A 27,884-nucleotide genomic window follows, 5' to 3' on the forward strand; every position below is an offset into this window, starting at 1 on the left:
GATATTTACATTTTTAGAAAGGGTTTGAAAACGCCTTTCATAATCTACTTTCAGTACTCACTTCGCGAGCTAACTCTAGCTGCAGCAGCCGAGGAAAAGTTATCGGCCAAACGAACTTTTTAACATCCTTCGATAGAAATCACAGATTTTGACCCAGTTCGAGACGCCGGACCACTTTGGTATTTACAAGGTCGGAAACTGTATAAAAACACCTTTCATAAACATTTTTCAAAACTGACTTCGCGAGCTAACTCTAGCTTCAGCGGCCAAAGAAAAGTTATCGGCGGGTGAGATTTTATACCAATCGATGAAAATTACTAATTTTGACCCACTTCGAGACGAGAGACCACTTTGATATTTACATTTTTAGAAAGGGTTTGAAAAGGCCTTTCATAATCTACTTTCAGTACTCACTTCGCGAGCTAACTCTAGCTGCAGCAGCCGAGGAAAAGTTATCGGCCAAACGAACTTTTTAACATCCTTCGATAGAAATCACAGATTTTGACCCAGTTCGAGACGCCGGACCACTTTGGTATTTACATGGTCGGAAACTGTAAAAAACACCTTTCAAAAACATTTTTCAAAACTGACTTCGCGAGATAACTCTAGCTTCAGCGGCCAAAGAAATGTTATCGGCGGGTGAGATTTTATACCAATCGATGAAAATTACTGATTTTGACCCACTTCGAGACGCGAGACCACTTTGATATTTACATTTTTAGAAAGGGTTTAAATAGGCCTTTCATAATCTTCTTTCAGTACTCACTTCGCGAGCTAACTCTAGCTGCAGCAGCCGAGGAAAAGTTATCGGCCAAACGAATTTTTTAACATCCTTCGATAGAAATCACAGATTTTGACCCAGTTCGAGACGCCGGACCACTTTGGTACTTACATGGTCGGAAACTGTATAAAAACACCTTTCATAAACATTTTTCAAAACTGACTTCGCGAGATAACTCTAGCTTCAGCGGCCAAAGAAAAGTTATCGGCGGGTGAGATTTTATACCAATCGATGAAAATTACTAATTTTGACCCACTTCGAGACGAGAGACCACTTTGATATTTACATTTTTAGAAAGGGTTTGAAAAGGCCTTTCATAATCTAATAAAATTTCAGTACTTTCATAACTTTTCAGTACTCACTTCGCGAGCTAACTCTAGCTGCAGCAGCCGAGGAAAAGTTATCGGCCAAACGAACTTTTTAACATCCTTCGATAGAAATCACAGATTTTGACCCAGTTCAAGACGCCGGACCACTTTGGTATTTACATGGTCGGAAACTGTATAAAAACACCTTTCATAAACATTTTTCAAAACTGACTTTGCGAGATAACTCTAGCTTCAGCGGCCTAAGAAAAGTTATCGGCGGGTGAGATTTTATACCAATCGATGAAAATTACTAATTTTGACCCACTTCGAGACGAGAGACCACTTTGATATTTACATTTTTAGAAATGGTTTGAAAAGGCCTTTCATAATCTACTTTCAGTACTCACTTCGCGAGCTAACTCTAGCTGCAGCAGCCGAGGAAAAGTTATCGGCCAAACGAATTTTTTAACATCCTTCGATAGAAATCACAGATTTTGACCCAGTTCGAGACGCCGGACCACTTTGGTATTTACAAGGTCGGAAACTGTATAAAAACACCTTTCATAAACATTTTTCAAAACTGACTTCGCGAGATAACTCTAGCTTCAGCGGCCAAAGAAAAGTTATCGGCGGGTGAGATTTTATACCAATCGATGAAAATTACTAATTTTGACCCACTTCGAGACGAGAGACCACTTTGATATTTACATTTTTAGAAAGGGTTTGAAAAGGCCTTTCATAATCTACTTTCAGTACTCACTTCGCGAGCTAACTCTAGCTGCAGCAGCCGAGGAAAAGTTATCGGCCAAACGAACTTTTTAACATCCTTCGATAGAAATCACAGATTTTGACCCACTTCGAGACGCCGGACCACTTTGGTATTTACATGGTCGGAAACTGTAAAAAAACACCTTTCAAAAACATTTTTCAAAACTGACTTCGCGAGATAACTCTAGCTTCAGCGGCCAAAGAAACGTTATCGGCGGGTGAGATTTTATACCAATCGATGAAAATTACTAATTTTGACCCACTTCAAGACGAGAGACCACTTTGATATTTACATTTTTAGAAAGGGTTTGAAAAGGCCTTTCATAATCTACTTTCAGTACTCACTTCGCGAGCTAACTCTAGCTGCAGCAGCAGAGGAAAAGTTATCGGCCAAACGAATTTTTTAACATCCTTCGATAGAAATCACAGATTTTGACCCAGTTCGAGACGCCGGACCACTTTGGTACTTTACATGGTCGGAAACTGTATAAAAACACCTTTCATAAACATTTTTCAAAACTGACTTCGCGAGATAACTCTAGCTTCAGCGGCCAAAGAAAAGTTATCGGCGGGTGAGATTTTATACCAATCGATGAAAATTACTAATTTTGACCCACTTCGAGACGAGAGACCACTTTGATATTTACATTTTTAGAAAGGGTTTGAAAACGCCTTTCATAATCTACTTTCAGTACTCACTTCGCGAGCTAACTCTAGCTGCAGCAGCCGAGGAAAAGTTATCGGCCAAACGAACTTTTTAACATCCTTCGATAGAAATCACAGATTTTGACCCAGTTCGAGACGCCGGACCACTTTGGTATTTACAAGGTCGGAAACTGTATAAAAACACCTTTCATAAACATTTTTCAAAACTGACTTCGCGAGATAACTCTAGCTTCAGCGGCCAAAGAAAAGTTATCGGCGGGTGAGATTTTATACCAATCGATGAAAATTACTAATTTTGACCCACTTCGAGACGAGAGACCACTTTGATATTTACATTTTTAGAAAGGGTTTGAAAAGGCCTTTCATAATCTACTTTCAGTACTCACTTCGCGAGCTAACTCTAGCTGCAGCAGCCGAGGAAAAGTTATCGGCCAAACGAACTTTTTAACATCCTTCGATAGAAATCACAGATTTTGACCCAGTTCGAGACGCCGGACCACTTTGGTACTTACATGGTCGGAAACTGTATAAAAACACCTTTCATAAACATTTTTCAAAACTGACTTCGCGAGCTAACTCTAGCTTCAGCGGCCAAAGAAAAGTTATCGGCGGGTGAGATTTTATACCAATCGATGAAAATTACTAATTTTGACCCACTTCGAGACGAGAGACCACTTTGATATTTACATTTTTAGAAAGGGTTTGAAAAGGCCTTTCATAATCTACTTTCAGTACTCACTTCGCGAGCTAACTCTAGCTGCAGCAGCCGAGGAAAAGTTATCGGCCAAACGAACTTTTTAACATCCTTCGATAGAAATCACAGATTTTGACCCAGTTCGAGACGCCGGACCACTTTGGTATTACATGGTCGGAAACTGTATAAAAACACCTTTCAAAAACATTTTTCAAAACTGACTTCGCGAGCTAACTCTAGCTTCAGCGGCCAAAGAAATGTTGGCGGCGGATGAGATTTTATACCAATCGATGAAAATTACTGATTTTGACCCACTTCGAGACGCGAGACCACTTTGATATTTACATTTTTAGAAAGGGTTTAAATAGGCCTTTCATAATCTTCTTTCAGTACTCACTTCGCGAGCTAACTCTAGCTGCAGCAGCCGAGGAAAAGTTATCGGCCAAACGAATTTTTTAACATCCTTCGATAGAAATCACAGATTTTGACCCAGTTCGAGACGCCGGACCACTTTGGTATTTACAAGGTCGGAAACTGTATAAAAACACCTTTCATTAACATTTTTCAAAACTGACTTCGCGAGATAACTCTAGCTTCAGCGGCCAAAGAAAAGTTATCGGCGGGTGAGATTTTATACCAATCGATGAAAATTACTAATTTTGACCCACTTCGAGACGAGAGACCACTTTGATATTTACATTTTTAGAAAGGGTTTGAAAAGGCCTTTCATAATCTATTTTCAGTACTCACTCCGCGAGCTAACTCTAGCTGCAGCAGCCGAGGAAAAGATATCGGCCAAACGAACTTTTTAACATCCTTCGATAGAAATCACGGATTTGACCCAGTTCGAGACGCTGGACCACTTTGGTATTTACAAGGTAGGAAACTGTATAAAAACACCTTTCATAAACATTTTTCAAAACTGACTTCGCGAGATAACTCTAGCTTCAGCGGCCAAAGAAAAGTTATCGGCGGGTGAGATTTTATACCAATCGATGAAAATTACTAATTTTGACCCACTTCGAGACGAGAGACCACTTTGATATTTACATTTTTAGAAAGGGTTTGAAAAGGCCTTTCATAATCTACTTTCAGTACTCACTTCGCGAGCTAACTCTAGCTGCAGCAGCCGAGGAAAAGTTATCGGCCAAACGAACTTTTTAACATCCTTCGAGAAATCACAAATTTTGACCCACTTCTAGACGCCGGACCACTTTAGTATTTACATGGTCGGAAATTGCAAAAAACACCTTTCAAAAACATTTTTCAAAACTGACTTCGCGAGCTAACTCTAGCTTCAGCGGCCAAAGAAAAGTTATCGGCGGGTGAGATTTTATACCAATCGATGAAAATTACTAATTTTGACCCACTTCGAGACGAGAGACCACTTTGATATTTACATTTTTAGAAAGGGTTTAAAAGGCCTTTCATAATCTTTTTCAGTACTCACTTCGCGAGCTAACTCTAGCTGCAGCAGCCGAGGAAAAGTTATCGGCCAAACGAATTTTTTAACATCCTTCGATAGAAATCACAGATTTTGACCCAGTTCGAGACGCCGGACCACTTTGGTATTTACAAGGTCGGAAACTGTATAAAAACACCTTTCATAAACATTTTTCAAAACTGACTTCGCGAGATAACTCTAGCTTCAGCGGCCAAAGAAAAGTTATCGGCGGGTGAGATTTTATACCAATCGATGAAAATTACTAATTTTGACCCACTTCGAGACGAGAGACCACTTTGATATTTACATTTTTAGAAAGGGTTTGAAAAGGCCTTTCATAATCTACTTTCAGTACTCACTTCGCGAGCTAACTCTAGCTGCAGCAGCCGAGGAAAAGTTATCGGCCAAACGAACTTTTTAACATCCTTCGATAGAAATCACAGATTTTGACCCAGTTCGAGACGCCGGACCACTTTGGTATTTACATGGTCGGAAACTGTAAAAAACACCTTTCAAAAACATTTTTCAAAACTGACTTCGCGAGCTAACTCTAGCTTCAGCGGCCAAAGAAATGTTGGCGGCGGATGAGATTTTATACCAATCGATGAAAATTACTGATTTTGAGCCACTTCAAGACGCGAGGCCACTTTGATATTTACATTTTTAGAAATGGTTTAAAAAAGGCCTTTCATAATCTACTTTCAGTACTCACTTCGCGAGCTAACTCTAGCTGCAGCAGCCGAGGAAATGTTATCGGCCAAACGAATTTTTTAACATCCTTCGATAGAAATCATAGATTTTGACCCAGTTCGAGACGCCGGACCACTTTGGTATTTACATTGTCGGTAACTGTATAAAACCACCTTTCATAAACATTTTTCAAAACTTTTCAAACCCTTTCTAAAAATGTAAATATCAATGTGGTCTCTCGTCTCGAAGTGGGTCAAAATTAGTAATTTTCATCGATTGGTATAAAATCTCACCCGCCGATAACTTTTCTTTGGCCGCTGAAGCTAGAGTTATCTCGCGAAGTCAGTTTTGAAAAATGTTAATGAAAGGTGTTTTTATACAGTTTCCGACCTTGTAAATACAAAAGTGGTCCGGCGTCTCGAACTGGGTCAAAATCTGTGATTTCTATCGAAGGATGTTAAAAAATTCGTTTGGCCGATAACTTTTCCTCGGCTGCTGCAGCTAGAGTTAGCTCGCGAAGTGAGTACTGAAAAAGATTATGAAAGGCCTATTTAAACCCTTTCTAAAAATGTAAATATCAAAGTGGTCTCGCGTCTCGAAGTGGGTCAAAATCAGTAATTTTCATCGATTGGTATAAAATCTCATCCGCCGCCAACATTTCTTTGGCCGCTGAAGCTAGAGTTAGCTCGCGAAGTCAGTTTTGAAAAATGTTTTTGAAAGGTGTTTTTTACAGTTTCCGACCATGTAAATACCAAAGTGGTCCGGCGTCTCGAAGTGGGTCAAAATCTGTGATTTCTATCGAAGGATGTTAAAAAGTTCGTTTGGCCGATAACTTTTCCTCGGCTGCTGCAGCTAGAGTTAGCTCGCGAAGTGAGTACTGAAAGTAGATTATGAAAGGCCTTTTCAAACCTTTTCTAAAAATGTAAATATCAAAGTGGTCTCTCGTCTCGAAGTGGGTCAAAATTAGTAATTTTCATCGATTGGTATAAAATCTCACCCGTCGATAACTTTTCTTTGGCCGCTGAAGCTAGAGTTATCTCGAAGTCAGTTTTGAAAAATGTTTATGAAAGGTGTTTTTATACAGTTTCCGACCATGTAAATACCAAAGTGGTCCGGCGTCTCGAACTGGGTCAAAATCTGTGATTTCTATCGAAGGATGTTAAAAAATTCGTTTGGCCGATAACTTTTCCTCGGCTGCTGCAGCTAGAGTTAGCTCGCGAAGTGAGTACTGAAAGTAGATTATGAAAGGCCTTTTCAAACCCTTTCTAAAAATGTAAATATCAAAGTGGTCTCTCGTCTCGAAGTGGGTCAAAATTAGTAATTTTCATCGATTGGTATAAAATCTCACCCGCCGATAACTTTTCTTTGGCCGCTGAAGCTAGAGTTATCTCGCGAAGTCAGTTTTGAAAAATGTTTATGAAAGGTGTTTTTATACAGTTTCCGACCTTGTAAATACCAAAGTGGTCCGGCGTCTCGAACTGGGTCAAAATCTGTGATTTCTATCGAAGGATGTTAAAAAGTTCGTTTGGCCGATAACTTTTCTTCGGCTGCTGCAGCTAGAGTTAGCTCGCGAAGTGAGTACTGAAAGAAGATTATGAAAGGCCTATTAAAACCCTTTCTAAAAATGTAAATATCAAAGTGGTCTCTCGTCTCGAAGTGGGTCAAAATTAGTAATTTTCATCGATTGGTATAAAATCTCACCCGCCGATAACTTTTCTTTGGCCGCTGAAGCTAGAGTTATCTCGCGAAGTCAGTTTTGAAAAATGTTTATGAAAGGTGTTTTTATACAGTTTCCGACCTTGTAAATACCAAAGTGGTCCGGCGTCTCGAACTGGGTCAAAATCTGTGATTTCTATCGAAGGATGTTAAAAAGTTCGTTTGACCGATAACATTTCTTCGGCTGCTGCAGCTAGAGTTAGCTCGCGAAGTGAGTACTGAAAGTAGATTATGAAAGGCCTTTTCAGACCCTTTCTAAAAATGTAAATATCAAAGTGGTCTCTCGTCTCGAAGTGGGTCAAAATTAGTAATTTTCATCGATTGGTATAAAATCTCACCCGCCGATAACTTTTCTTTGGCCGCTGAAGCTAGAGTTATCTCGCGAAGTCAGTTTTGAAAAATGTTTATGAAAGGTGTTTTTATACAGTTTCCGACCATGTAAATACCAAAGTGGTCCGGCGTCTCGAACTGGGTCAAAATCTGTGATTTCTATCGAAGGATGTTAAAAAATTCGTTTGGCCGATAACTTTTCCTCGGCTGCTGCAGCTAGAGTTAGCTCGCGAAGTGAGTACTGAAAGTAGATTATGAAAGGCCTTTTCAAACCCTTTCTAAAAATGTAAATATCAAAGTGGTCTCTCGTCTCGAAGTGGGTCAAAATTAGTAATTTTCATCGATTGGTATAAAATCTCACCCGCCGATAACTTTTCTTTGGCCGCTGAAGCTAGAGTTATCTCGCGAAGTCAGTTTTGAAAAATGTTTTTGAAAGGTGTTTTTTTACAGTTTCCGGCCATGTAAATACCAAAGTGGTCCGGCGTCTTGAAGTGGGTCAAAATCCGTGATTTCTATCGAAGGATGTTAAAAAGTTCGTTTGGCCGATATCTTTTCCTCGGCTGCTGCAGCTAGAGTTAGCTCGCGAAGTGAGTACTGAAAATAGATTATGAAAGGCCTTTTCAAACCCTTTCTAAAATGTAAATATCAAAGTGGTCTCTCGTCTCGAAGTGGGTCAAAATTAGTAATTTTCATCGATTGGTATAAAATCTCACCCGCCGATAACTTTTCTTTAGCCGCTGAAGCTAGAGTTATCTCGCGAAGTCAGTTTTGAAAAATGTTAATGAAAGGTGTTTTTATACAGTTTCCGACCTTGTAAATACAAAAGTGGTCCGGCGTCTCGAACTGGGTCAAAATCTGTGATTTCTATCGAAGGATGTTAAAAAATTCGTTTGGCCGATAACTTTTCCTCGGCTGCTGCAGCTAGAGTTAGCTCGCGAAGTGAGTACTGAAAGAAGATTATGAAAGGCCTATTTAAACCCTTTCTAAAAATGTAAATATCAGAGTGGTCTCGCGTCTCGAAGTGGGTCAAAATCAGTTATTTTCATCGATTGGTATAAAATCTCATCCGCCGCCAACATTTCTTTGGCCGCTGAAGCTAGAGTTAGCACGCGAAGTCAGTTTTGAAAAATGTTTTTGAAAGGTGTTTTTTACAGTTTCCGACCATGTAAATACCAAAGTGGTCCGGCGTCTCGAAGTGGGTCAAAATCTGTGATTTCTATCGAAGGATGTTAAAAAGTTCGTTTGGCCGATAACTTTTCCTCGGCTGCTGCAGCTAGAGTTAGCTCGCGAAGTGAGTACTGAAAGTAGATTATGAAAGGCCTTTTCAGACCCTTTCTAAGAATGTAAATATCAAAGTGGTCTCTCGTCTCGAAGTGGGTCAAAATTAGTAATTTTCATCGATTGGTATAAAATCTCACCCGCCGATAACTTTTCTTTGGCCGCTGAAGCTAGAGTTATCTCGCGAAGTCAGTTTTGAAAAATGTTAAAGGTGTTTTTATACAGTTTCCGACCTTGTAAGTACAAAAGTGGTCCGGCGTCTCGAACTGGGTCAAAATCTGTGATTTCTATCGAAGGATGTTAAAAAATTCGTTTGGCCGATAACTTTTCCTCGGCTGCTGCAGCTAGAGTTAGCTCGCGAAGTGAGTACTGAAAGAAGATTATGAAAGGCCTATTTAAACCCTTTCTAAAAATGTAAATATCAAAGTGGTCTCGCGTCTCGAAGTGGGTCAAAATCAGTAATTTTCATCGATTGGTATAAAATCTCATCCGCCGCCAACATTTCTTTGGCCGCTGAAGCTAGAGTTAGCACGCGAAGTCAGTTTTGAAAAATGTTTTTGAAAGGTGTTTTTATACAGTTTCCGACCATGTAAATACCAAAGTGGTCCGGCGTCTCGAAGTGGGTCAAAATCTGTGATTTCTATCGAAGGATGTTAAAAAGTTCGTTTGGCCGATAACTTTTCCTCGGCTGCTGCAGCTAGAGTTAGCTCGCGAAGTGAGTACTGAAAGTAGATTATGAAAGGCCTTTTCAAACCTTCTCTAAAAATGTAAATATCAAAGTGGTCTCTCGTCTCGAAGTGGGTCAAAATTAGTAATTTTCATCGATTGGTATAAAATCTCACCCGTCGATAACATTTCTTTGGCCGCTGAAGCTAGAGTTATCTCGCGAAGTCAGTTTTGAAAAATGTTTATGAAAGGTGTTTTTATACAGTTTCCTACCTTGTAAATACCAAAGTGGTCCGGCGTCTCGAACTGGGTCAAAATCTGTGATTTCTATCGAAGGATGTTAAAAAGTTCGTTTGGCCGATAACTTTTCTTCGGCTGTTGCAGCTAGAGTTAGCTCGCGAAGTGAGTACTGAAAGAAGATTATGAAAGGCCTATTAAAACCCTTTCTAAAAATGTAAATATCAAAGTGGTCTCTCGTCTCGAAGTGGGTCAAAATTAGTAATTTTCATCGATTGGTATAAAATCTCACCCGCCGATAACTTTTCTTTGGCCGCTGAAGCTAGAGTTATCTCGCGAAGTCAGTTTTGAAAAATGTTTATGAAAGGTGTTTTTATACAGTTTCCTACCTTGTAAATACCAAAGTGGTCCGGCGTCTCGAAGTGGGTCAAAATCTGTGATTTCTATCGAAGGATGTTAAAAAATTCGTTTGGCCGATAACTTTTCCTCGGCTGCTGCAGCTAGAGTTAGCTCGCGAAGTGAGTACTGAAAGTAGATTATGAAAGGCCTTTTCAAACCCTTTCTAAAAATGTAAATATCAAAGTGGTCTCGCGTCTCGGAGTGGGTCAAAATTTGTGGTTTTCATTGAAGGGACTAACAATATTTATGACTATTAGCGATGCTTTTTATTCGACTTTATAGTAAAGTTTATAAGGGAATTTCATTGTTAGTATGGAGGATTATATGTTTTCCTTTTTATTCTAGTCTTTTAGCCGTTTTTGAGGAAGATACACATGTTCATATTATAGACCACTTAATTTGGTCGGGTTATCGTTCGCCGATAACTTTGGCCGCTAACTTCACACCGGTGGAGTAAAAACTCTTCCCTTACTTATTCCTCTATGGTTCGTTTGTATTGGCGCGACAGAGACAGACTGCATTTCGTTTGGCGTCTAGCGTCAATGATTGTCACTTTGACTAGGCTGGCTGGTCTCGATCAAGCGAACCCGGTGTTTTAAACGTGACCAATGGAACTAATGGTTTTTTTACTGTTGGATAGTTTTTTATCTATCGTGCCGTAGTCATTTATTCAGGTTATAAATACGGTAAAGACCGGTACGAAAATACACTAGAGCTAGTGTAAGCGATGAACAATATAAATATCATTTTCAATTTAAATTTCAAAAGTCGATATTCGGATCGAACCATAATACGATCATTAGATAGGTAATAACCCAGGTAGAATGAAAGAGACAACATTATGTATAAAGTATGAATGTGCGAGTGAGACATAGATAATAAAGAACACTTCCGACATGTCCTTGTTTCATTGAAGATCACCTTACACTAGTATTTACGGGCATTTTCGCGAAAACACATTCAAATTTTTTTTTTAAATAGGTAAATGTTATGCTTTTCCTTAGAATCACGAGCCCTTTCGATCCTAGGTCTACCTCCAGGAAAAAGCGTTCCAAATTTTTTTTTTCTACTGCGTTACCATTTTTCAAACACTTTGTAAGCGGTTATAAAGTGAAAAGTATGCAAAATAATAGAAATTTTTGAGACCATTTTTTTGTCTCCTGTTTTTGTCCTAGATGCTCGTTACTTCTGTCACTGGTATGGCTCGTGATTCTGAGTAGGAAAAACATAAAATTTACCTACCTTAGAAAAAATATTTTTGGTGATTGTTCTCGCGAAAGTGCCCAATTACACGTTTTATGTCTACTTTTATTTAATTTGATGTTTTGGGGCATTCCACGAGAATGTCGCTTACAACGTTCAATTCTTCTAATACATCTGGGTGGCTAGCCGAATGGCACAATCGCTCACGAAACGCTCACGAAACGAAGCGCTAGTAGATATCTATCTCTATCGCGCTCGCGTATTGGCGCGACAGAGCCAGCGGCGTATCGCTTTCGTTTGGCGTCGAAGAAATGCCATTCGGCTACGGGGCCTGAAGACGCCACCTTGAAACCTTCGCAACGCTCTATATTTCACATTCTGATCCACTTGTACGCTCGCGGTTAAATATTACAATATTGGAATCTTTCGCTTGCTTAAGACGCTACAGGAAGGTCAATTCTCCATACAAACGCTCTCGACTATTTCCTCCTGGTTTTTGAAAATAGAGCAATGATTTTTATAACACAAATTACTATTGTTATCTGTGTCGGACCGTTTTGATTCTTATTTTTAAAGACGCCCATCAAAAATTTCCAAAAACGGCCTTATTGATTATGGCGCAAAAAAGGTGTGGTATTCAAAATTATTAGCCAAAAAACTAAACGGCCCGACACAATATATTTCCTTGTTATTCAGATTCTCAAATTTCGTTACGATTGATTAAGTTTTGAAGGAGGAAACAGTCGAGAGCGGAAGTAGCGGAACCTCGATTTTTAAATTTTCCCGCAATTTATTTTAACTGAGTGCGTGGACATTTGTTTTTCGATAAATCTAGTTAATAACACTAATATATTTAACAAAAATTCCCAAATTGAAAGGGGGCTCCTTTCTATTTTAGCATTTTCGCTCCTCTAGCGTTTTAAATATTGGAATCTTTAGCTTGCTTAAATGACAAGTTTATCCCGTTGTAAAACAAATACTTAACTATAAAATATTTCCATCACACATAGCTAGCGTATCGTATTACAAATATCCGATTTTGTCACTAAAAAAATAGGGTAGATTGCTCGTTCATTCACATCAGTCATGAATGGGCATACAATATTTATTTAACCTGAATCTCTTTCTGCCGGTTTTATTTCATCGATATTTATTTGTCCGCCATTCGTAATAGTTATTTGTTATACAAGGGGGCACAGTTGTATTTTAACGCCGAGTGTGTAATTTAAAAACGAGCAAGCGAAAGGATTCTATAGTTGAACCACGAGCGAAGCGAGTGGTTCGAGAATATAATCCTGAACTTGCGAGTTTTTTTACACACGAGAAGTAAAATACATTTGCACCCGAGTGTAACTAACACAAACCTTTTCCCCTCTCTATAGCGAGGAAACTACAACGCAAAAAATGCATTTATCACTGCTTCCACTAGTTCCACAGGTGGTAAATCATCTTTATTACTACATTCACCTACTTTTATCAATTTTAAAGCAATTAATTTGACTTTATTCTAGGTCGAATTACTTTACCCACTAGTGGATAAAATGCGTTTTTACCCGCTGGTATTAAAGGACAAAACACGTGTTTCCGAGCTAGTGAGGGGAAAAAATTGTTAAATATAATCCGTCTACATTTTTTAACATGCTTTTATTAGGTTGACCTGTATGTAAAGTCTGACCAGAAATATGTGACTACGCGCCATCTTGCGGAATTTCATTGGAACTATTTTCTTCATACTATACTGGACTGTCAACCCATACATCAGAAAAACAGCGCCCTCCTGACAATAGTCATCCATACTAATATTGTAAATGAGAAAGTGTGTGTGTCTGTCAAAACAGAGCGAAGAATTGACGTGATTTTTTAAGAGGAGATAGTTGAAGGGATGGAGAGTGACCTAGGCTACTTTTTGTCTCTTTCTAACGCGAGCGAAGCCGCGGGCAAAAGCTTGTATTATTATAGTTCTGGTCAGGTGCCGTAGCCGAATGGCATTTCTGCGACGCGAAACGAAAACGAAACGCCGCGAAAGGTAGTCTGGCTCTGTCGCGCCAATACGCAAGAGCGAAAGAGATAGATATCTACGAGCGATTCGTTTCGTGAGCGTTTCGTGAGCGTTTGTGCCATTCGGCTACGTACCCAGGCTTCAACTATGTAATGAAATCTAAGGTAACAAATTTAACCAGCTTCCAAGGATCGTAGCGTGGTAAATACTAGTGGTAAATGTCAAATTAGCAAATTACATTTCGTACATAAGTTCAGAAAAACTCCTTGGTACGAGCCAGAAATTTAACCAGCGAACTCCTATCCGGGCGTCATATCCACTCGGCCACCACGGCTTATTTTTAGCAAATCCATACTATCCATACTAATATTATAAATGGGAAAGTGTGTGTGTAGACTTGTCTGTCCGTTTTTCACGGCAAAACGGAGCGTTTTAGGTGGAGATAGTTAAAGGGATGGAGAGTGACATAGGCTACTTTTCGTCTCTTTCTAACGCGAGCGAAGCCGCGGGCAAAAGCTAGTATTATATAAGTTATTTTAGAAAATTTACTGCTCCAGCGCATTTTATTTCGTTGGAATGTTTATTGAGGATATAAGAGGGTTCGAAGTTTGTCAGGTTATTTTCGAAGCTTAAATAAAATGTTATTTGCAAGGGTTGATGTAATTGGGGTCTTTTGTCATTCGTTACCATGGTTACGGTATCGGGTTACATTTTATAGTGAGGTCACTGGTCAATATTATATTGACCTTAAATCAACCTTAAATACAGTTCAATAACAATAGTACATTACGATACAAGTGCGTAAAAAAGGAAGTTCGAAACGAGTGGCGATAGATTAAAACATGACCGAAGGGAGTGTTTTAAATCGACACGAGTTCCGAATTTCCTTTTCGCACGTGCATCGTACGACGTTTTTCAGTACAGATGAGCCTCCGAAGTTTCGTTTGGTTCATTATATGCCGTCAAAACTTCGAAGGCTCATCTGTACTGAAAAACGTCGTACGATACACGTGCGAAAAGGAAATTCGTAACTCGTGTCGACCTAAAACACTCCCTTCGGTCGTGTTTTAATTTATCGCCATTCGTTTCGAACTTCCTTTTTTACGCACTTGTATCGTAATGTACTATTTTATTATACATTAGCTTTTTCCCGCGGCTTCGCTCGCGTTAAATTCGTAAATTGCGGAATGATCGATACAAACTTCCACCCCCCAATTTAGCCTATGTCACTCTCCAAGTCTCCATCCTTTTAACTACCTCCACAAATAAAACCACGTCAGTTCGTCGTTCCGTTTTGCCGTGAAAGACGGACAAACAAACAGACACACACACTTTCCCATTTATAATATTAGAATGGATTGTCTCAATACAAACCAATAGGTATTACTTACAATATACCAGGCGGAAAAGCAAGGTCGCGTGATAAAGGCAAAGTAAATATTCCGTCAGGCCGTTCTTTTCGCACTATTTGTAAGTGTGATAGGGACGCACCGACGCTATAAGGTGTGTCACACTAGTGTGATACGCCCGCAGGTGTCTACTTTATATACTGCATCGCGGTTTTGAGTGGCGCAGGGGACGAAGGCGGACCACAACTATTGAAAACCTGTCAGACTTTAGAAGCTAAATTGGTGAGAGAAATTTAAATATTACCGGTGACAGAAGTAGCCAGTTGAAAGTGCTGTAGGTATGTACTTGTAGACGAGATAACAGCGCAGGGAATGCTAGCGGGCCAGAACTCTTGACAGGCCTTAAAAATAGAAATATAGAAAACTAAATAGAAATATTAGCTACCACTGACAGAAATAGCGAGCTGGAAGTGTGGAGGCTACTTGTGCAGGAGGCGACCAATCACGAGATCCTCCTAAACGATCAACTGAAAGCATCGTTGTTTTGAGTGGCGCAGGGGGCGAAGGCGGACCACAACTGTTGAAATCTTGTCAACGTTCAGATAGCTATGAATAGTAATACAAATATTACCAGTGACAGAAGTGGCGAGCTGGAAGTATTGAGGGTACTTATTGACAAGGCGACGGACCACCTCGATCTGTTCGAGGGTCAGTGGCGCAGGGTACCATATTGGACCAGAACTATTGAAACGAGGGTCATGCCAAAAGAAGTTAGATACTCCATGGTCATTTGATTGATACTGGCCAGTTATACACCAATGTAAAGGTAGGTTATCTGCTTATAAATTTAAAAATGGAACACTTGGAAATTCTTAGGATTCCTTTTTTAATTATTTTTTTTCTAAATAATTTTGGCGCGAATTTTCCGCAACAATGGAGCTTACTCGACGTGATTTTCGTGTTATGATATATTATGACTTTAAAAAAGGTTTAACACCTCAAGAGTGTTTTGAACTTTTAGTCTCTACTTTTGGAGAGTCTGCGTGTTCACGTGAAACTGTTTTCAATTGGTTTGCTGAATTTAAAAGAGGACGGGAGAGCTTTGAAGATGAGGCGAAGACCGGACGGCCGCCAACCGCAGTCACTGAAGAAAATGTAAAGACTGTGGAAAAAAATATTCGTGCGAACCGACGAATTACATATGTAGAGCTCGAGCGTGAACTGGGCATTGGATCAGCAGCATTGAAAACTATAATTCATAGTAAACTGTCTCTTCATAAGCGTTGTTCAAGATGGGTGCCGCACAAGCTCACCGATTTACAGAAAGACCGTCGCGTGGATTGGTGCAAATTTATGATAGATAAATTCGACGCAGGCGAGAACAAAAACGTATATGATATACTTACAGGTGACGAAACATGGCTATATAACTACGATCCCGAAACAAAGCGACAGTCCACAGTATGGTGTTTTGAAGATGAGCCGACGCCAACAAAATGTCGCACGTGAAGCACACAAAAACAAAAGGTTGCCTCATTTTTCTGCAAGACGGGACATATTGCTACAATAGTGCTAGAAGATCAAAAGACAGTTAATTCAGAATGGTATGTGACAGTTTGTGCCCCAAGAGTACTGTCAGCTTGGTGTGACAAGCGGCCGAAGTCAGGAACCCGGCACCTGCTCTGGCACCACGACAACGCTGCCCCGCACACTTCCGCTAGAACACTTGACTATTTCAGCTCAAAGAGGTGGCGAGCTGGAAGTGTTGTGAGTACTTATTGACAAGGCGACGGATCACCTCGATCTGTTCGAGGGTCAGTGGCACTGCATCGCGGTTTTGAGTGGCGCAGGGTACCATATTGGACCAGAACTATTGATATCTTGTCATAATTCAGATAACTATAAATATGAAAGTAATATAAATATTACCAGTGACAGAAGTGTAGAGCTGGAAGTGTTGAGTGTACTTGTGCACGAGGCGACGAATCACGAGATCCTGCTAAACGATTAACTGAAAGCATCGTTGTTTTGAGTGGCGCAGGGGGCGAAGGCGGACCACAACTGTTGAAATCTTGTCAAGGTTCAGATAGCTATGAATGTTAGTAATACAAATATTACCAGTGACAGAAGTGGCGAGCTGGAAGTGTTGAGGGTACTTGTCGACGAGGCGACGGATCACGTCGATCTGTTCGAGGGTCAGTTGCACAGCATCGCGGTTTTGAGTGGCGCAGGGGACGAAGGCGGACCAGAACTGTTGAAGAAATACGAGGTTAGTAAAATTACCACAGGAATTTAAAAAAAAACAATCGTTTTAGAGTCTAGAAAGATGTTGCCAACGATTTTGATAGGCTTTTTTTTGACGGTGTGGGAATGCTGTTACTCACGATGTGTGGGACTCGCCGTTTCTTTCCCCTCCCCTAGCGAGAGGGGGGAAACATTTGCCTCTGGTTAAGTTAACGTCATAATTTCATAGATGTGTGGTGTTTAAGCTAACATTTGCACCAGCAAAGATGTCAAAACCATCATCCTTCTTGCGCTATCCCGGCATTCGCCGCTGCTCATGGGAGCCTGGGGTCCGCTTTGACAACGAATCCCAAGATTTGGCATAGGCACTAGTTTTACGAAAGCGACTGTCATCTGACCTTCCAACCCGAAGGGTAACTAGGCCTTATTGGACATTAGTCCTTACGATGTTTTCCTTCACCGAAAAGCGACTGGCAAATTTAAAATGACATTTCGCACATAAGTTCTGAAAACTCATTCGCACACAGCTCGTAGCTGAGGTTCGAACCCGCGACCTCCGGATTGAAAGTCGCACGCTCTTACCAAAACAAAGCTGTCAAAACCGTTGCAAACTTATCTTGAACCGACTAATCAAAAGTGGACATAAGATTGTAAAATGGTAAAGTTGGCTACAAATAAAACTCGTATAACGAGAGATTTTCTCTTTGAAAAAAGTGTAAAAAGTATTAAAACTTTGTCGATTGTCCGATAAAAAACAAATATTGCATTAAAACTCTAAGCGTCTCAAGCGGAAAACAAAACAAGTCTTTTTTCCGGGAATCCAAAAAAACTGCATTAAGACTTGAACAAAACTCGTCTCCGTTCTGAAATGTAAAGTCTCCACTTTTTGTCGGGCGAGTAATTATTTTTTAAATCTCAAAGAGCTGGGCACAATGGTGTTACGTACACAAAGGACGCCCATGTTTTTGTTTTTGTTTAATTTGTTGCAAAGGAAAAGTTAACAGTGTTTTCCTGAGTTCACTAATGTCTGGCAGAAACTTTTTTCGCAATTATTTGATTCGTATAATAGTTCTTGGCAGAAGTCACGCCACACCCGCTCCCCGCTGAAATGTGCCGCCAACCCGCTTTCGGTTACCTCAAAGTTACCGCCTGTCAAAAACGCGAACAGTCGACCTGTCATATCTCACTCATACAAGCAAGGTACTCATTCACCTACATGAGCTTAGAATGTGTGCTAGGAACGCACCTCTTTCATATATTTGATCGCCAGTATCCGAGATGTGGTAATACTCAAAATATATAAACGGAATTAATTTTTATTAAGCAGAAACGTCTGCTAACGATTCTAAACATTTTTATATTAAAGGAAAAAATGGAAAAATTTACGCTTCCGGCGGGACTTGAACCCGCACCATTTTTGCAATCCGTGCAATGCTCTTACCAATTGAGCTACGGAAGCCACGCCGGACTTTTTTGTCAATTGGTAAGAGCATTGCACGGATTGCAAAAATGGTGCGGGTTCAAGTCCCGCCGGAAGCGTAAATTTTTCCATTTTTTCCTTTAATATAAAAATGTTTAGAATCGTTAGCAGACGTTTCTGCTTAATAAAAATTAATTTAGTATGGGTTAGCACATTGTTACTGGTGAATTCTCAATATAACTTGAGACTCCAGTGCCGTTACAAGATGTAATAGTCTGTCGGTAGATGGCGCTAGACGTCACCCCAAGACGTGTGTACAAAAGGAAAGGCATGGAAAGATTTGCAAAGTCCGGCGTGGCTTCCGTAGCTCAATTGGTAAGAGCATTGCACGGATTGCAAAAATGGTGCGGGTTCAAGTCCCGCCGGAAGCGTAAATTTTTCCATTTTTCCTTTAATATAAAAATATATAAACGGGTTTAGACCGCCATACAGAAACTAGCCTACTAGATCTAAAGCTAAACCAGTAGGCTAAGCGATGTCTGAGGGTATCAAAGTGGTTCTAGATGTGGGGGGTCAATGGACCCGCGCTGGTTTCGCCGGGGAATCATTCCCGAGGGCGGAGTACCCTTCGGCGGTTGCACGGTAAGAAAAATACTTCTTCTTTGCATCCTGTTACCCTCTGCTGGGGTGTAGGGCTCGAATCATATTTCTCCATTTACTTCGGTCATAGCTCCGGTCTTGGGCAGTTTGGGCACATCTCGGACACTGGCGATCAAATAATTGTACATAGAAAGAGGCGCGTTCCTAGCACACATTGTAAGCTCGTGTAGGTGAACGCGTACCATGCTTGTATGAGTGAGATATGACAGGTCGACAGTTCGTGTTTTTGACAGGCGGTAACTGTGAGGTAACCGAGAGGGGGTAGGCGGCACTTTCAGTGGACATACTGTATGATAATACTCTTTATTATACTGCAGTTTGGGTAACCTCCCACCCCGTCCCTAACACCCTGAGATCTTGATGACCAGACCGACGCCAAAAAATAGACTTAAGATCATTCAATATAAGATAATTTCAATTTGTGTTTTTAAAGTGTGTTTTTAAAGTCAAACGTTGCTGTTACGTGAAGTCATGTCTCACTAAGACTTTTTTTTATATTGTGCGATTTATATTTTATACATATTTTGAAAATGTTCATTCACTTTTCACACAACCCGTAAACAAAATGCAAAAAACTTCACAGACATTCACAATACGCTACTTCCAATCCGCTTAAGCATTATGTTACAAAGCCAACTTTTATGAATAGGAAATCGTGAAACGGCAAATTCCTTACTGTGGACTACCACGTTGCCAAATACACAAACGCTCAGATATCGTTATCTTAGCTGGCTATCCCTATCGCTCTTACATATCGGCGCGACAGAGTCAGACTGCGTTTACGTCCTTCCGTCAACGATTCTGTAATTTGTAACAATTATTATTATTAGATCGTAACTTATTGTACTGCTTAATTCACCTATAACATAATTCAAAATTGATGACATTCTATATATTACACGAATTTGTAATACCTCTATCATTATATAATTTAATTTTATGACTGACATACATACATACATGTTTTTGACATATTTTAGTACCTAATTAATTAACTATCGTCAATTTTGAATCATGGCTTAGATATTGGTAGTTTTATAAGTATTATTCTTATTAGTATGTAATATTCAACACAATGTACATTGTTATGAATAAATAAATGTAATGAAATGAAAACGATTGCTACTTCAGCTAGGTTGGCTGGAAACTCTGCAAATTGAAAGGGAAAAACGTGGGGTATAAGAATACACCCCTTAACCGTACCGACAGATTGGATCCCATTGTCCGATCCTTGTAGCAATTCAGTACCAACATAGAGGAATAAGTAAGGGAAGACTTGTAACTTCATACATCAGTATAGTATGAATTTTCTGAGATGCACTTTTGCTTTTGCCCTAATCTGTTAAGCAAAGGTCTTTGTTTCTATTATTCGCTGCGGTTAGCTCCCGTTTAAACCGCACGTGCTATAGTCTCAGTGTAGTTAAAAAGCAACTATCATGATAGCAATAAGGTTCAAATCCATAAAAAGCCCTTTCGGAGATAATACGTTTTGTAATCTTCAAAAAAAGTTACCTGCACATTGCAAACTGTTTAATAAATTTGAACCTTATTGCTATCTTGATAGTTGCTTTTTAATTACACTGAGACTTTAGCACGTGCTGTGGAAACGGGAGCTAACCACCGCGAATAATAGAAACAAAGGCCTTTGTTTAACAGATTAGGGCAAAACCGAAAAGTTCATCTCAGAAAATTCATACTATAAATGCGGGTTATTTGTATTGGAATAGTTTAGTGACATCTAGCGGAAACTCGTCGACATGTGCATCCTGCCTGTCCTAACCTACGGTGCTCAAACGTGGTCACTCACCGAGGCGCAATAGACCAAATTGAAGGTTTGTCAAAGAGCTATGGAGCGTAGCATTTTAGGAGTAAAACGGATTGACCGAATCCGAAACTCTACGCTGCGCTCAAAAACACGCATTATTGATGTTGGAGTCAAGACCGCCAAGCTGAAATGGGACTGGGCAGGCCATGTTTGCCGTATGCATCCACAGAGGTGGGCTAAAGTAGCCACAGTATGGATGCCGCAAAACGGACGAGGATCTGGCAGGCCCAGGCGGAGATGGCGGGATGACCTGGACGTGTATCTCAACCAAGGACGATTATAAAGGACCAGCAGAGTCCATACTAAATACCGTACCCCGTTGGCAGCCGTAAATCTATGTCACTAGATGTCACTAAGAGTGTCATTTGAATAAAAATGTCGTTTTTTTTTAAAATACGCACGCGGTAGTTCAACGGCATTACAAGTGATACAGTGAAAAGTATATAGATGACGCTAGGGGCCCGTGTCATGTTTCAGTCCCTGTTTACAACGCAAGCTCTCGTTCTTATTTTGAATTATGACAATCATGCAAAAGAGTACCATACTGTCAAATTTTCTATCTCTTTCATTTTGAGCGTGACGTCAATGATTAGTAATATTACTTTCAATATATTTAAAATTTAGATTTTAATGAGGCCATTTTGAACGGTGTTTATGATAGATATCATGTTGACAATCAATCTCCTGACCGTCTCGCTCATACCAATCCTATCCTATATTTGAAAGTGCGACCGAAACAGTTGAGTATTATTGAAGATTTTTGAATGTCTAAAATCTTATTGGTAGTTGTCGAAAACCCGCTTTTTCCATAAAGTGTTGGCGCGACGTCAAGTGGGTGATAGGCGTACGAGCAAGTACGCGTTGGATGGTCGACTACTATGCGCAGCGGTTTTTACGCGTACTTACGGTGACACACAATCGAAAAAGGTCGTCGAGCCATAAGTACGCATACCTGCTCGTATCGTACGTTTATCACCCACTTCAGACTGCGTTTCGATCGGCGTTTAGCGACAATGATTATCAGCTCGGCTTTATGGATTTACGAACCTTAGCTCGGACCATCGAATATGAAACTTATAAACTTCTTTATACACAAGGGTATAAAGAAGTTTATAACATTATAACCAGGTGCTCCATGACACCATTGCACCAATCTGTCGCCAGCACCGCTACACTTCAACGGCCAAGTCACACAACATCCATACTAATATTATAAATGGGAAAGTGTGTGTGTCTGTTTGTTTGTCCATCTTTCACGGCAAAACGGAGCGACGTATTGACGTGATTTTTTAAGTGGAGATAGTTGAAGGGATGGAAAGTGACATAGGCTACTTTTTGTCTCTTTTTATATCCCCCCACTTCCTTAGAATGGAGGATGGAAGTTTGTGGAGAGATTTTCGAATTTAACGCGAGCGAAGCCGCGGGCAAAGGCTAGTTAACTATAATAATAAAGAAATCGCAGTAAGGAACTTTATGTAGCTTCATTACTTTTTAGGGATAAACAAGCAGCTCCATCGAGACGGCTATTTTTTACAGAATGTTTTTGGTGGGATATACATAGGCATAGGTATATAACACTAACAAGGTATCTATTGTCTTAGTCCGTTTTCACATTATCCGATCCGATATCGGATGTCGGAAGGATTTAAATGGAAAAAATCCAAGATCCTACATCCGATATCGGATCGGATAATGTGAAAACGCATTTAGTCTCATTAATTATTACTTATGTCAGAGTTTCACTAATTATTTCCTTTTATTCATTTATTATCTCAGTTTAGGTTTATACGAGTACCAAACGAGTAGTATACGAGTAGAAAATATATTACCAAAACAATACAAACTATCATTAATTTATTATGAAAACGTAATCCAAAGTGCCACACCTGGCGGCCTAACTATCCGCGTTGTGTCCAAGACGAAGCCTGACCGACGAAGCTAGCAAGTCTCTCTACATGTTAGCTGAAATACTGTCAAACCATTCACTGTGATTACTCAGATTATTATAAGCAAAATGATCTTCGAATGAACTTTCTGGACAATTGAGATGCATGGGCGCAGTCGAAACCAGCTCGCCCCTTCAGCCGTGTCCCGTTGAAAATCGGAAAGATTCTTTTCCTTAGCACATTTAAAGTTTACAAATTGGATTCGCCTTCTGTCACCTAAACTGGTAATTTTATGTATGAGGTCATTGGTCATACAATTATTAATTTATACAGTTATTAATTCTGTATCTCTACTCGCATTGCTGCTGCGATTCTAAAATATTTAATATCCATATATTATGAATATTCAATAAATCATACAATGACATTTGTGATGTGACATGGATGTCAGATGTTACATCTGTTGGCACAATGATTGCGTTTTGTTGAACGTATTTGAGCTCAACATATAGGTTTATTATCACTAAGTATATTATATTAATGAACAACGAAACGGATGTGACATTTTCCTAGTCCACCAACGTCATCTAGTCATTTTATTTGGCAATAATTAGACAACATGCGAACAAACTTAGCCAGTGAAGCAATCACAACTACGTCGAGGCCGACCAAAAAATATAATTTGTAAAAATTGTGTTTTGAGCCAATATTTTGATATTAAAATAAAGTTTTTTGATAGTTATTCATAGTATAATATAAAAACAAGTAAAAATATGTGTGAAAATATGTTTTTTTCCACTCCCGGGTTACGAAACAACGCCATCTAGTTTTAAAGCAAAAACTAAGCTTTTTTCAGGGGTACGCTTTTTTGTATGGGCTATATCAGTCTAGTATTAAATGGTCCTTGATCTCAACAACTGGCCGGAGATCGCCCAGAACCGGGACGAGTGGAAATCTAAGGGGGAGGCCTTTGCCCAGCAGTGGGACACAATATAGGCTTGTAATAATAATAATAATAGCGACAATCACGCGACAAATAGCGTGAATTATCAGTACTGCTACTTGTCAATAGATGTCGCGACGAACGAAAAGTCTAATGCTCACCAATTTTTAGCTAATATTACAATAGTATTAATCAGTATTCTGTTTTTAATTCCTTCTGCTTGTAATATAAGTTGTAAACTGTTCTAATATTACATTTTTGGCAGACGAGACACAGTTGCCACCTAGTTTCGAGTAGTGGTACCTACTGATATTTCACGCTATTTGACGCGTGATTGTCGCTAGATGTCACTTAACTATGCCTATACAAATAACCCGCGTTTACTGATGTATGGAATTACAACTCTTCCCATACTTATTCCTGTATGGTACCAGCTCGATTGTGATTTGTGAATTGTATAGTTGGCGCCGGTTCTGTGTGACTAATACTTTTATTTATTACAGATGTAAAGCAAAGCTTTTTTGTTAAAAAAAAAAAGGGTTTTCCTTCGTATTTTTCCGGAAATGTTCGTATTTTTTATGCTAGTTCAGTTGTCAGTACGTTTTGCACTGATATTGACTGAAAGAGTATGACGCCTTCGTAAGTTTCCGTAAACATACGAAGGAAAAGTTTTTCGCACTACATTATGTATGTACTAGCGGCCCTCCACGGCTACGCACGGGGGTTACCATATGAAATGAAATGAAGTGAAATGAAATGAAATGAAATGAAGTGAAATGAAATGAAGTGAAATGAAATGAAATGAAATGAAGTGAAATGAAATGAAATGAAATGAAGTGAAATGAAATGAAATGAAGTGAAATAAAATGAAATGATTTATTTGCCATTAAATGTGGTATACAATGGTGTTAAATATATAATTATTAGAGCTAAACACATTTAGGCTTTAAAAAGCCATGCAAATTGAGATATTCTAAGTCTAAGTTTAAGTCGGGAATATTATTATTCTAAGAACAAATTAAATTATTTAAAAACGGATATAGTATTTAAGTTATCCGTAAAAGACAGATAGATATATACCATCGCGGACTTTTTTATAGACCTATTAGAGAGACACGATTTTTCTATACATTGTTTTGATATAGCTCAAACGGTTTAGGCAGCGTTTTTGATCAAAGCCAAAAGTCAACCAATTCAAACAAAATCTCATCAAATTATAGACCTAAACCACAGTATAATAAAGAGTACTATCGTATAGTATGGCCACTCCCACTCCCCGCTGAAAGTGCCGCCCACCCCCTCTCGGTTACCTCACAGTTACCGCCTGTCAAAAACGCGAACAGTCGACCTGTCATATGTCACTCATACAAGCGTAGTACGCGTTCACCTACACGAGCTTAGACTGTGTGCTAGGAACGCGCCTCTTTCATATATTTGATCGCCAGTGTCCGAGGTGTGCCTGAACCTTCCTCAAGAATCACTCTTTTCATAGGTGACCGCATAAAAATCCGTTCAGTAGTGTTTCACTGTATCGCGAACACTTATACACACACACACACACACACACACACACACACACACACACACACACACACACACACAAGGCGCGGCGAGGGACTTTGTTTATAAGGTGTAGATAAATCTAAATTTTGAGCTAAGGCATGCCTTGTCGTGAATCTTGCTTGCTATGTTAGTTCTCGTATCATGAGTTCATGACACACATTGCTAATGGCATTTGACTTTGCCATCGCAAAAGCCCTGTAGAGATTAGCTCGGTTACTCCTTCCCAGAATTATCTAACAAATATCCCTTACGCCGTGTCTTGCGTGGGCGACGGTCGCGCGACCGTCGCTCGTCGCGTCTCATACTTCCATATCGATAAGGTTTGATTTCGTATGCGTCGCATCGCCGTCGCGCGACCATCGCGCGACCGTCGCCCACGCAAGCCACGGCGTTATTCAGTGTGGCAACGAGGTTTGCATTTGGAACGATTCGGACAAGGACTTGCTATGAAGTACTCAGTAGGTCGAGAGAAAGGGACAGAGCTGGGTAAGTAGCCGAATGGCACAAACGCTCACGAAACGAAACGGTCGGAGATATATATATTGGCGCGACAGAGCCAGACTAGCTTTCGCGGCGTTTTGTTTTCGTTTCGCGTCGCAGAAATGCCATTCGGCTTCGGCACCTGTACCAGTTATAAGTGTGAAAATCTCGAAAACCAGGCGACTTTTACTAAACCTTAAAGTCGATTTTCTGGACCAGTATAAGGTGCCCTCTTGGTGGTTAAAAGGTTGTCCATTAATTACCGGGCACCCGGTATAGCTCCGTCCCTCTATCTCAACCTAAACTGAATGGCTTCAGAACTTCGTGGTAACAAACAGTTCGTTATTCTTTGAGAATTTGGCCGTTCTGACTTGCCGCAGGCGACTTGCAAGTTGCAGAGTACAATGAGACCGTTTAGAACAATTTCCACTTCCAAACACTCTTGTAGCATGGCCGTTTTCACATTATCCGAGGATGTCGGAAGGATTTCAATGAAAAAAATCCAAGGTGGCGCCTGTAATGTATGGGATATCGGTCCGACATCCGATATCGGATCGGATAATGTTAAAGCCCATAATGCGAGTTATTTGTATAGGCATAGTGATAGTGACATCTAGCGACAATCACGCGTCAAATAACGTGAATTATCAGTACCACTACTCGCCAAAATTTAATATTAGAACAGTTTACAACTTATATTACAAGCAGAAGGAATTGGAAACAGAATACTGATTTATACTATTGTAATATTAGCTAAAAATTGATGAGCATTAGACTCTTCGTTCGTCGCGACATCTATTGACAAGTAGCAGTACTGATAATTTACGCTGGTTGACGCGTGATTGACGCGTGATTGTCGCTAGATGTCACTATAACTATGTCTCAAAGAGGATAGAGTATTAAAGAGAGTTACTGTCAAAGTAAAATGTGTAATCATAGTGCATATACTGCCATCTCTCGACACAGGCTTTAAGCTTTTGAACCTCAGTTTTGACAATTTGGCCCATATTCTTAGCTTGATATGTTTTAAAATGACAAAATAATATTAATATTAGCACCATCTAGCCGAGCGTACCCCAAAGGTGTATCGCCATCTAGCTCACCGTACCTTTTTCTGTATGGTTTTGGGGTACGTTTTTATCTTAGACTTTATCTGTCTATACGAAGTTAAAAAAGAAATAGTACTGTTTGTCTTAGATTTCGAAGAAGTGAGCTGTTAGATGGCTTCCCAGATGTTTACTGTGGGCGCGAGGCTGTGCTCAAGAGGGGCATATCGCATTTATCCTGGCCTTTACAAAATGGACTCATACAGGTATTTATTTCAAAACAAATATACAAAATACTAGCATTTTCCCGCGGCATCGCCCGCGTACTAAAAGAGTTCTAACTTTGGATGGAAGTGGCGTACTAGAAGAGAGGCCCATGCTCAGCAGTGGGCGATAAAGGATGGTGGATGATGATGATTAACGTTGGACTCCCAGTTATAAGGATGCTACGTGCCTTTGGAATCTCTAGAATCAGCGGTTTAGGCTGTGCGTATGATATGTCAGTCAGTCAGTCAGTTTCTTCTTTTGTAGGTATATTTATATCATCATCCTCCTTGCATTATCCTGGAATTTGCCACGGCCCATGAGAGCCTGCGGTCCGCTTTGAGAATTAATCCCAAAACAAATCTTGGGACAACTAGTGCCTACTCCAAAGAGTAGGCACTAGATTACATGAAAGCGACTGCCATCTAACCTTCCATTCCAACCAGAAAGTAGCAAGGCCTTATTGAAATTAGTCCGGTTTCCTCATGATGTTTTCCGTCACCGAAAGCGGCTGGCAAACTAAATATACGGGGATATCTTACACAAAATAATTCTAACGCTAAACTTGGCCTTCCCGGAATTCGAACTCAGAACAGGAGCTTCGCAAAAACCATAAAGAGATATCATATAGATAGATAGATAGAATACTCTTTATTGGCACACCTCAGCAAAAGATACAGTGGAGACAAAACAAATGATTATAAATAGAGGCAGACAACAGGCGGTCTTATCGCTAAAGAGCGATCTCTACCAGACAACCTTTGGGTAGCGGCAATAAAAAACATAATCAAAAAGAGTAGGTGCTTCGAAATAAAAAATCATAATTATTCTAATTTCCAACACACAAATTGAATAAACATACACATATAAGAGAATACAAATAGACTTACATAAACATACTAATATACAACAAGCCAGATATACATATAAGTTAGTATCAAACCAAAAATATACAGCAATTATACCAACCACAGAGTAAAAAAAAAAATAGCAATACGATCACTAAGGGAGAGATAGATAATGTT

General features: G+C 39.8%; 2 protein-coding genes across 2 annotated transcripts in view; one reads left to right on the plus strand and one right to left on the minus strand.

The window, feature by feature from the left end:
- Positions 1 to 27,884, minus strand: part of LOC125241502 (dipeptidase 1-like) — a 449,138-nt gene that overhangs the window by 150,233 nt on the left and 271,021 nt on the right. Inside the window, 1 exon segment of the mRNA XM_048150023.1 lies at positions 16,647 to 16,779. Coding sequence (XP_048005980.1) covers positions 16,647 to 16,779 — 133 coding nt within the window.
- Positions 20,687 to 23,575, plus strand: LOC125241505. Its single transcript, XM_048150026.1, has 2 exons — positions 20,687 to 20,945; positions 23,479 to 23,575. Exons 1-2 carry the CDS (start codon positions 20,700 to 20,702, stop codon positions 23,557 to 23,559), a joined length of 327 nt encoding a protein of 108 aa, XP_048005983.1. The 5' UTR covers positions 20,687 to 20,699; the 3' UTR covers positions 23,560 to 23,575.

Source organism: Leguminivora glycinivorella, chromosome Z (genome assembly GCF_023078275.1).
Source record: "Leguminivora glycinivorella isolate SPB_JAAS2020 chromosome Z, LegGlyc_1.1, whole genome shotgun sequence".
Classification (NCBI taxonomy): domain Eukaryota; kingdom Metazoa; phylum Arthropoda; class Insecta; order Lepidoptera; family Tortricidae; genus Leguminivora; species Leguminivora glycinivorella.

Coding starts and splice junctions, on each gene's coding strand:
- LOC125241505 (XM_048150026.1), top strand. CDS start 20,700: ATGGAGCGTAGCATTTTAGGAGTAAAACGGATTGACCGAATCCGAAAC. Junction 20,946..23,478: donor ACCTGGACGTGTATCTCAAC/CAAGGACGATTA, acceptor CTTGATCTCAAC/AACTGGCCGGAGATCGCCCA.